The sequence below is a fragment of the Mustela erminea genome, chromosome 5 (genome assembly GCF_009829155.1).
Source record: "Mustela erminea isolate mMusErm1 chromosome 5, mMusErm1.Pri, whole genome shotgun sequence".
Taxonomy (NCBI): Eukaryota; Metazoa; Chordata; class Mammalia; order Carnivora; family Mustelidae; genus Mustela; species Mustela erminea.
The window spans coordinates 50817595-50829520 of record NC_045618.1 but is presented as its reverse complement, the minus strand read 5'-3'; the positions used below and the strand labels follow the sequence as shown (position 1 = coordinate 50829520).

Sequence of the window (11926 nt, the reverse complement as noted above, 5' to 3'; positions counted from 1 at the left end):
CCTTCAGCTCAGATCATGATCTCAGGGTCCTGGGATTGAGCCCCTCATTGGGCTCTCTGCTCAGCGGGGAGCCTGCTTCCCCCTTTCTCTCTCTGCCTGCCTCTCTGCCTACTTGTGATCTCTGTCTGTCAAATAAATAAATAAAATCTTCGAGGTCACCTCATGACACTATATGGCTATAATAGTTTCAGCCATTTTATCTAGGTTCCAGGCAAGAAGAAAGAGAACGTTAGAGGGAGGGAAAAGGGAAGCAAACCCCGGCTTTTCTCCACTCTGCTGTATGAAAATGCCCTTGCCAAGTTCACTGATTACTTTTATCTGTTCATATCTCACAATAAATTTTCTGTTCAGCTTACTGAACTCTTAGCAGCATGTTGACATACAAATCTCTCCCTCCTTTTGGAACAGTGCTTTCTTCTGGCATCAGAGACTCCCCATTCTCCCAGTTTCTTTGTATTTCATCAGCTGCTTCTTTCTCATTTCCTTTGCTGAATCCACCTTTTCTTCCCAACATCTATATATCAGTTGCCTCAGGCTTCACTTTGTGGTCAATTTATATATATATATATATATATATATATATATATATATATATATATATATATATTATTCCTAATGGTGTCATCCAGTCCTATGACCTTATTTTTTTTTTAGAAGATAATTTTCTTTTTTTTTTAACAAGATTCTTTTTTTAATTTTATTTATTTATTTGATAGAGAGAGAGAATGAGAGAGAGCATGAGAAGGGGGAGGGTCAGCGGGAGAAGCAGACTCCCAGCCGAGCAGGGAACCCGATGTGGGTCTCAATCCCGGGACTCCAGGATCATGACCTGAGCTGAAGGCAGTTGCTTAACCAACTGAGCCATGCAAGTGCCCTCTATGACCTTATATTTTTAAGATTTTTTAAAAATTTATTTGAAAAGAGAGAGAGAGAGCATGAGTGGCAGGGAGGAGCAGGGGAGAAAGAATCACAAGCAGATTCTAGGCTGAATGTGGAGTCCAACAAAGGGCTTAATCCCATGGCCCTGAGATCAGACCCTGAGCTGAAATCAAGAGTAAGATGCTTAACTGACTGAGCCACCTAGGAGCACCAATCCTACAACTTTAAATACTCTGTTTGCTGCTGATCCTTTGAGTTTGTAGTTCCAGGCATGTCCCTATGTGAAGGCCCAAACTCATATATCATCTCCACGGGGATGTCTAACAGGAATCTGGAGTGGAGCATGACCAAAGCAGAACTTCTAATTTCCACCCTTAAAAATAACCTTCTCCCTCAGTTTTTCCTGTTTCAATTAATGGCACTACCAGCCAGTCATACAAGTGTGCTGGCCAAAAACCTAAGAGTCATCCTCAACTACTTTATTTTCCTCCTTTTCCTTATCCAGTCCTTTAGAAAGTTCTGTCTCCTTTATATCCAAAATATATCTCCAATCCAATAACCTCTTTTTTAAAAAAAGATTTTATTTATTTATTTGACAGTCAGAGATCACAAGTAGGCAGAGAGGCAGGCAGAGAGAGAGAGGGGGGAAGCAGGCTTTCCGCTGAGCAGAAAGTCTGATGTGGGGCTCGATACCAGAACCCTGAGATCAAAACCTGAGCTGAAGGCAGAGGCTTTAACCCACTGAGCCACCCAGGTGCCCCCCAATAACCTCTTACTCCTCCAACATTCTTGCCCATACCGACATCACCTCTCATCAGGTTTATTGTAATAACGTCCTGACCCTTTCTTTACTTCCGGTCTTGCTTCCACTAAAGGTCAAGGTTAATAGTTACAAACAGCAGAAAGTAACTGGCTTATTTAAACAGAAAAAGAGGGGTGCCTTGGTGGCTCAGTCGATGAAGGGCCCAATTCTTGATCTCAGCTCAGGTCTTGGTCTAAGGGTCATGAATTCAAGTCCCATGTTGGTCTCCACGTTGAGTGTGGAGCCTACTTTAAAAGTAAACAAAGAAACAAGCAAACAAATAAATAAATAAATAAATAAATAGAAAGAAACAGAAACCATTTGAGGAAATAGAACTGTGGCAGAGAATTTGGAGGCAAACTGGTGCACAGCTCTGGTAGAGAGGATCCATGGAATAACCAATAAAATCATGGAGTACTGTGCATCTGTTAGATACAACTCTTGTGGGTACCATCTCCAAGGGTCTAGGATGCGGTCACTTGTTTTACAGTGAAGGGGCAGGAATGACTGTCCCAAAGCAACTCTGCAGAAAGGTAAGAGCAGAACTTTTTTAAGAAATATTTTATTTATTTGAGAGCAAAAGAGAGCAAGAGAGAGCATGAATGGGGAGGAGAGGGAGAAGCATGCTCCCTGCCGAGCAGAGAGCCTGATTCAGGGCTTGATCCCAGGACCCTGGGATCCTGATCTGAGCTGAAGGCAGATGCTTAACCGACTGAGCCCCCCAGGCATCACCACAAGCGAATATTTTCAAATTTATGATTAAGTATAGCTGACATACGATATTATATTAGTTTCAGGTGTACGACAGAATGAGTCAACAAGCCTATACTTCACTCAGTACTCACCACGATAAGTGTAGTCACCATACAACTCTATTACCATATTATTGACTATGTTCCCTACGCTGTACTTTTCCTCTCTGTACTTTATTTTATAATCTGGACGTTTGTACTCGAGAGCAGAACTTTAGGAAGCTTTTCTCCACCTACTCTCTCACTGCTACCCTCTTCCCAGAATATAGCCTGCTGACTCTGTATTCTCCACACCCAAGCCCCATTTTCTCCCATCTCTTCCCACATATTCCAGTTCAAGACAGACTGGTTTCCCCAGGAGTTTCTCGCAGAAAGAGTGGGTATGGTGGTTCAATCCTGGATTCTCTGCTTTCCTCTTACTTTATATTTTCCCCAGGAATGTTTTTCGAGGAAGGAGACACAACCTGAGCTAATTTTCCATCTGTGTGGTTTCTGGCGTATTCTGGTTCTTTACAAGTTCCTGCAGTTACTGGTGGAGATTACTGCATTGTTATTGAGAGGAGGGGTTGGCCTGGAGATATTTTTAACCCCCAAATTGTACAACTTACAGAAGGCTGATTTCCTGTCATCAGTGCAATAATTAGCACCTTGGGAAGGGATCTGGAATACATTGCCAATTAAGATTCATCTTAATTAACTCAACAAATACTTGTGTGGTTATAAGCCAAGCATGGTTTTATGTGCTGGAAATAAAAATGAAAAGAAATTATTCCTACCTTCTAGTGGAGAAGAAGAGAAATTGATTCTATTATAATTATAATATTGCAAATCAAAATAATCACATCCCTTAATAAAGATACACACAAGGTTATTGGGAACACAAGATCCTTGGCAAAAGGAGGCTTCACAGAAAGATGACATTTGAGCAGAGAACTTGAAGAATGTGTAGGATTCTTCTAAGAAAGCAAATGGGAGAAAAATGTTACAGGCAGAGTACAAGCATGAGACCAAGAGAAAAAGCTTAAGGAAGTGTGGTATACTCTGGGATATACAAATAGATCAGTATTTCTAGAGCATAAATTGTGAATGGAAACAGGCACTCTATTTTAGCGCTGTGGACTAGTTTTTCAGCTTTGTAGGAAGGTTATTTTTCAATAACTATCAAAACTTAAAATGTATGTACTTTCTGGTCAGGAATTGCCACATAGCTTCCAGCATTGTTTGTAAAAGGTTTGTAACAACCTAAATATCCATGAAAGGAGGAGCTGGTAAAATAAATGATGGACTGTCCAAACAATGCAAGTACATTATTAAAAAGAACACAAGATCTATAACTACTAACATAAACTAGTTTTTAAAACATACATATAGTTAAATGTGAAAATCTGGATGCTGAGCCCTGTATATACAATATTATCATTTTTGAGTGTGTGTTGGAGGTGTGACTTCCCATAGATGCATAAAATATTTCTGGATGGGTTTGCAAGAAACAGGTAAGAGGAGCTGCCCCCCTGAAAATAGGAACTGGGGCTCTGGAGTAGGAGGCAATGACAGATTCTAAAACACTTTCCAATCATCCCTTGCTTCCTGATATTCACACTGATGTGCAGTCCATTGCCCTTGGAGTATGAACGGAGCCTGAGACTTTCTAGAAAACAGAATACAACAAAGGTGATGGAAATCATTTCTATGACTATGTGAAATACAACTGTGACTTCCATCTTGCTACAGACTCTACTGACCCTCACTCTTGTTAGATTTCATGAAGTCAACTGTCCTACAGAGAGGCCCACATGCCAAGGAACTGGGCATGGCCTCTGGCTGGCAGCCCCAAGCACAAGGAACTGATTCCTGACAGCAAGGATGTTGGCTTGGAAATATGTCCTTCTCCAGCTGAGCCTCAGATGTTACCCAGTCCTGGCTGACACCTTGACTGCAGCCTTATGAGATTCTGAAGCTGAGAACCTAAAGGAGCCATGCCCAGATTCCTGACACACAGAAAAGTCTTTCTTTACTATTTCTATTAAGTATTAGGCTGAAGTTCCAAATAAGTGCAGTCAAGCAAGAAAAAAATTATTTTAAGTATGAGGATTGGAAGGGAAAAAGATAATATTCCCTACATGAAAACCCCTCCCAGTCTACAGATAAAATTTGGCATTGATAGAGAAAATGTAGCAGTGTGTTTGGACAAAAAGGGAAATATATAAAAGGCAATTTTACTTCTGTACACAAGCAAAAAATATACAGATAATGCTTTTTTTAAAAATACTATATATTACATAGATATGCAAAAATATGAGGTCTCTAGATATGCAGAAATTATGAACAAAGTCATAAAGTCTTAATAAAAGACACTAAAGAAAACCTAATACCCTCCAGACCACTTACTGCATCTCTCTCATTTTATGGAAGAGGATTTCTTTTTTACATTGTCCCAAATATGGAAGAAACTATCTGGAGAGACCTAGAGGAGTCAGTGTCGATAGTACCAAAATTATAAGAGAATAATATGAGCAACTCATGGCAATAATCTTGAAAAACTAGAAGAAGGAAATAATTTTTTTGAAGATTTATTTATTTATTTGACAGAGAGAGAGCGAGAGCGTGAGCACAAGCAGGGGGAGCGGAAGGCAGAGGGAGAGGGAGGATCATGACCTGAGCCCAAGGCAGATGCTCAAATGACTGAGCCACCCAGGCGTCTTGGAAGGAAATAATTTTTGAATAAAATACAAATGATCGGGATGCCTGGGTGGCTCAGTCAGTTAAGCCGCTGTCTTCGGCTCAGGTCATGATCCCAGGATCCTGGGATCCAGTCCCACATCGGGCTCCTTTCCCTGGGGCGAGCCTGTTTCTCTCTCTGCCTCTGCTTGCCACTTTGCCTGCTTGTGCTCTCTCTCTCTCTCTCTGACAAACAAATAAATAAAATCTTAAAAAAAAAATACAAATGATCAAGTTGACTTAATAAACAGGGGAAAAAAACTAAAACAAAACCAATAATTATATAAGAAATAAGAAAGCTAATTAATGACCTATCTTTTAAGAAAGCATCAGTCTCAGTTAGTTTTATAGCTAAGTATAGAAAATTTTTATTTATTTTACTTTTCTAAAAATAGGCTCCATGCCCAACGTGAAGCCCAGTGTGGGGCTTGAACTCATGACCCTGAGATAGAGACCTGAGCTGAAACCAAGACCTTAACTGACTGAGCCATCCAGGCACCACAAAATATACAGCATTTTAATATTTTTTTAATTTTTTAAAGATTTATTTATTTATTTGACACAGAGAGAGAGAGAGATATCACAAGTAGGCAGAGAGGCAGGCAGAGAGAGGAGGAAGCAGGCTCCCTGCTGAGCAGAGGGACTGATATGGGGCTTGATCTCAGAACCCTGAGATCATGACCTGAACTAAAGGCAGAGGCTTTAACACACCAAGCCACTGAGATGCCCCAGTATACAGCATCTTTTAAAGAACAGATATTTCTATCTTACTTAAATTATTCCACACTACAGGCAAAGAAGAAAGACCTTCAATACATTTTACAAGCCTGGTTAATTCTTTTTTTTTTTTTTTAAGACATGTTTATTTGGCAGAGACACAGCGAGAGAGACAATACAAACAGGAGAACTGAGAAAGGAAGAAGCAGACTCTATACTGAGCAGGGAGCCCAGTGTGGGGCTCGATCTCAGGACCTGGACACCATGATCTGAGCCAAAGACAGACGCTTAACTGACTGAGCCACCCAGGTACCCAAGACTAGTTTACTCTTAACACTAAAACTTAATAAAGATAATACAAAAAGACAACAGTCTAACTTTATCTTTGAATATAGATGCCAAGAGTCTAAATAACATCTGCAAATCAAATCCAACCATCTATTAAAAGAAAATCATTTCACCACCAGGTAGAATTCCAGGAAATATGAATGGCTTAACATTAGGAAATATGTGTCTCCAATTCAGCACAGGAACAAATAAAGAAGGAAGATCACATGATTATATCAAGAGTAACTGAAAGTCAGGAGCCATTTCCAGTAACAGCAGCTCATGTTTATTAAGTGCTTGCTCTGAACCAGGCACCCTTCTAAGTGCTTTGCCTGCATCAACTCAATTCTCCTAGCAACAACTGTATTGCTACAATCATTAGTTTTCCTATTTTACAAAAGGGAAAACTAAAATTCAAGCAGATTCCCCACTGAGCAGGGACCCCGATGTGGGGCTTGATCCCGGGGCCCTGGGATCATGACCTGAGCCAGAGGCAGATCCTTAACTGACTGAGCCACCCAGGTGTCCCTCCCTTGGCTTTCTAAAGATATGTGGTATTCCATTATTCCATTATTTTCTGGCCCCAAACCTTTCTTAGAAGCTTCCTTCACATTCTTGTTTCTCAAGGAATAAATAAGGGGGTCCAGCATTGGGATTATCACTGTGTAGATCACAGCAACTGTGTGGTCTTGGGTCAATGAGTAGCTGGACCTGGGGCGCAGGTACATAACAAGTATTGTACCATAGAAGAGGCAAACAGCAGTGAGGTGGGAAGCATGGGTGGAAAAGGCCTTGAACCTGCCATGGACTGAGTTCATTCTCAGGATGGAAATGAGGATTAAGAGGTAGGAGACCAAAATGGTGACAGTGCAGCTCAAAAGGTTGACCATTCCATGCTCTTGGATCGGAAGAATAAACATTGTTAAAATGTCTATATTGCCTAGAGCAATCTATACTTTTGATGCCATTCCGATCAAAATCCACCGGTATTCTTCAAAGAGCTGGAGCAAATAATCCAAAAATTTGTATGGAATCAGAAGAGACCCCGAATTGCTAAGGAAATGTTGAAAAACAAAAATAAAACTGGGGGCATCACGTTACCTGATTTCAAGCTTCATTACAAAGCTGTGATCACCAAGACAGCATGGTACTGGCATAAAAACAGACACATAGACCAGTGGAACAGAGTAGAGAGCCCAGATATGGACCCTCAACTCTATGGTCAATTAATCTTTGACAAAACAGGAAAAAATATACAGTGGAAAAAAGACAGTCTTCAATAAATGGTGCTGGGAAAATTGGACAGCTATATGTAGAAGAACGAAACTCGACCATTCTCTTACACCGTACACAAAGATAAACTCAAAATGGATAAAAGACCTCAACGTGAGACAGGAATCCATCAGAATTCTAGAGGAGAACATAGGCAGTAACCTCTTTGATATCAGCCACAGCAACTTCCTTCAAGATATGTCTCCAAAAGCAAAGGAAACAAAAGCGAAAATAAACTTTTGGGACTTCATCAAAATAAAAAGCTTCTGCACAGCAAAGGAAACAGTCAAAAATACAAGGAGGCAACCCACGGAATGGGAGAAGATATTTGCAAATGACAGTACAGACAAAAGGTTGATATTCAGGATCTATAATGAACTCCTCAAACTCAATACACATGAAACAGGCAAACATATCAAAAAATGGGCAGAAGATATGGACAGACACTTCTCCAATAAAGACATACAAATGGCTATCAGACACATGAAAGAATGTTCATCATCACTAGCCATCAGGGAGATTCAAATTAAAACCACATTGAGATATCACCTTACACCAGTTAGAATGGCCAAAATTAACAAAACAGGAAACAACATGTGTTGGAGAGGATGTGGAGAAAGGGGAACCCTCTTACACTGTTGGTAGGAATGCAAGTTGGTGCAGCCTCTTTGGAGAACAGTGCGGAGATTCCTCAAGAAATTAAAAATAGAGCTTCCCTATGACCCTGCAATTGCACTCCTGGATATTTACCCCAAAGATACAGATGTAGTGAAAAGAAGGGCCATCTGTACCCCAATGTTTATAGCAGCAATGGCCACGGTCGCCAAACTATGGAAAGAACCAAGATGCCCTTCAATGGACGAATGGATAAGGAAGATGTGGCCCATATACACTATGGAGTATTATGCCTCCATCAGAAAGGATGAATACCCAACTTTTGTAGCAACATGGACGGGACTGGAAGAGATTATGCTGAGTGAAATAAGTCAAGCAGAGAGAGTCAATTATCATATGGTTTCACTTATTTGTGGAGCATAACAAATATCATGGAGGACAAGGGGTGTGAGAGAGAAGGGAGTTGGGGTAAATTGGAAGGGGAGGTGAATCATGAGAGACTATGGACTCTGAAAAACAATCTGAGGGGTTTGAAGTGGCGGGGGGTGGGAGGTTGGGGTACCAGGTGGTGGGGGTATTATAGAGGGCACGGATTGCATGGAGAACTGGGTGTGGTGAAAAAATAATGAATACTGTTTTTCTGAAAATAAATAAATAAATTTAATTTAAAGGAAAAAAAAAAAAAAAGGTTGAAACCAGCAAAAAAGGAAGAACAGGATCTCACTCAGCGTGGTGTCCACACAATACGAAACAAGACAGGTGGTCCGGCACAGAAGTGAGTGAGCATGTGAGCACCACAGAATTTCAGACTAAAGATACAGCTTGTATGGATAAGAGAAATGAGAAACCCTGCACCATAGAAGCCTATAATAAAAGAGACACAGATCTCAGGAGGCATGGCAAGTGGGAAGGGCAGGGGTTACAAATGGCGGCATAGCGGTCATAGGCCAAGGTGGCAATGAGAGAGCACTCACTGGTGGTGAAACCCTCACAGAAGAACAGCTGGGCCATGCAGCCAAAATAGGAAATCACCTTCCTCTTGGTTGAGAAGTTCACCAGGGTCTGCGGGACAACCGTGGAGGAGGAGTAGAAGTCCGAGAAGGAGAGGCTCTTCAGGAGGGAGGAGGGAGTACATGGTATGTGCAGAGCACTCGTGTGGATCAGGAGGAACATGATCAGGTTCCCCAGCACAGTGATGGTGTGTGCGCCCAGGAACACGGTGAAGAGCAGCTTCTGGAGCTGGGGGTCTCTGGTGAGGCCCAAGAGTTTGAATGCAGTCTCTTGGCTCAGGTTTGCCCCTTCCATATTTCTCCAGTGCCCTGGCATGAGGAGCAAGGGGACCATCTGAAATGAGGGGGATCACCCAGTGGCTCTCACTGGATTTGGTTCTGCTTTAGTCAAGGGCAGCAATCTGAAGATTGGTCTCACTGTGGAAGTCCTTTGTAGGTAGGATTCTTTCATAGAGTAGGTCTTCTCTACTTGGTCATGTGGTTGGTTTGGAAGCATTACTAGAGCAGTAGTAAAAACAGAAAAGAAATATATAAAATTTGGTCTCTCTGCAACCTTAAGATGCTCTAAATAATGAAACAGTTACTTGGGAAATATTTGTTGACTGGCCTTCCATATGCTAAGCTTCGGAAATTCAAAAGTGTGTCTTTAGGAAGCTTACATTCTAGGGGCACCTGGGTGGCTCAGTGGGTTAAAGACTCTGCCTTCAGCTCAGGTCATGATCCCAGGGTCCTGGGATCGAGCCCCACATCGGGCTCTCTGCTCATTGGGGAGCCTGCTTCTCCCTCTCTCTCTGCCTGCCTCTCTACCTGCTTGTGATCTCTGTCAAATAAATAAATAAAATATTAAAAAAAAAAGGGAAGATTACATTCTAGGGACAGTGTTTTGTGTTAAAGCACACAGGTTCTGGCATCAGACTGCCAAGGTTCCAAGTTGGGACCTCACCACTAACTAGCTGTGTTAGTGTGGGAATGTTATTTAACCTCTCTGAGTTTCAGTTTTCTCATCTGTACAATAGGGAAAATAGCACTAATCTCAAAAGATTGTTGTAAGAATTCAATGAGTTAATCCACATAAAAGCATGTGAACAAAGCCTGGCATGTTAAGAAAGCTCAAAGAATGTTAGCTTTGATTATTACTGGAGAGACAGACCTAGCGCATAACTAAATATGATTGATAAAATGAAACGACGACAAAATTTGGCAAGCAAAGCACCATCAAACACAGACAGAGACATGTGTGTGAGCAACAGTGATTGAACAACTTCAGACGATCCTGAATGTTCTAGAGGAGTTGAAGGCGATTATTGGATCAGCTCTAAAATGGCCTCTGAACTCGGCACAAGTTAAGCACCACTGTGAATTTTAACAGTGACGAGGGTTTGGGATGTGGGGAGATGGGGACGGTGTAGAGCATGAAGTACAAGCTGAGACCTTGCTCTTGGAAGTATCCTTGGCAGTCTTGAGTCATTTCCAAGGAACAGGATCACCCCGAACTCGAAGGTCATTGGGACCAGAGGGAAAGGAACAGCTCCTCCCCAGGACTGAGGCTTTATAAATGCCTTTCCTATTGGGAGAATGAACAAGGCATGGATACACCATCCAAACACCATACTCTGCTGCTCTGCTGCCCATGTTTCTGAATTACCTCTGGGTTCTGGAGTCAGTTAAGCACTCCATGCTCTTTGATGAGGACCCACAGCTGCAAAGACTTTGAAGCCAGCAGATGTGATTGGGTAGGGTGAAAGAGTGTAGAAGTGAGCCCCTTTGTCCTGCCCTGAGGAGTACAAGTGAATGACACAGCTGTGGGTGATGTTGGGAGGATTTGGGAGAGGAGAGGTGCATTGAGCGAAGTTTCTAATTTATCCCACTTGCAGAGTTTCTGGAATCATCAAACTACCAGGGCAGGAGAAGACTCAAAGATATAGATAACTAAACTTGACTGTGGAGTAGATAACAAAGGCACTCCGGCTACTGGTAGAGCACTGTGAATGGTGACAAGAAGAAAACACTGTAATAATGCCTGAAGAGGTCACATGATCCACTAAAGTTGAGACACTTGAAGAGGGAAAATTTGAACAAAGAGCCTTGAAACTTCTTTTAAAGCACATGAAGCATAACTCTGTGATTTATCTGATGTCAATGAGATGTAACATTCAGCCATTTTAAAAAAAATTTATTTATTGGAGCGCCTTGGTGGCTCAGTGGGTTAAAGCCTCTGCCTTTGGCTCAGGTCATAATCTCAGCATCCTAGAATCAAGCCCCGCATCGGGCTCTCTGCTCAGCGGGGAGCCTGATTCCTCCTCTCTCTCTGCCTGCCTCTCTGCCTACTTGTGATCTGTCTGTCAAATAAATAATTTTTTAATTAATTAATTAATTAACTTTCTTACTTACTTATGTAAAGGAGGGAGAGAGAGAGCGCATGCGTGAGCACAGTGGGAAGGACAAAGGGAGCCAGAGAAGATCCAAGGCAGACACCGCACTGAGCACTGAGTGCAGAGTCCGATGTGGGGCTCGATCTCACGATCCTGAGATCATGACCTGAGCCAAAAATCAAGAGTCAGATACTTAACCGACTGAGACATCCAGGTGCCCCGCATTCAGCCATTCTTAAACTAATTAATAGCTGTTAGTTTATAATAAAGCCCATTATCGTAGGGGTGTGGGCAGCCCTAGATTTGGGTTGCAAATGTCATTAGCTCCAATTGGTTTCAAAGGCCGACCCAACTTCAAAGCAAATTACAAAGCCTTCAGAGAAATGACTGTAAAAATCCCAGGTTGGGGTAACTTACAGGAACTTCAGGGAAGCTGAGAAATTGTTACGAGTGGAGTAGGAC

The 11926-nt window shown here is 41.9% G+C and overlaps 1 protein-coding gene across 1 annotated transcript; it reads right to left on the bottom strand.

The window, feature by feature from the left end:
- Window positions 1-6757: 6757 nt before the first annotated feature.
- On the bottom strand, window positions 6758-9737 carry LOC116589918 (olfactory receptor 5AU1). Its single transcript, XM_032341653.1, is given in 5 exon segments — window positions 6758-6793; window positions 6795-7081; window positions 8777-8833; window positions 8836-8994; window positions 8997-9737. Coding segments are annotated over 5 exon segments (969 nt in total). The 5' UTR covers window positions 9427-9737.
- Between the last annotated feature and the right edge of the window lie 2189 nt (window positions 9738-11926).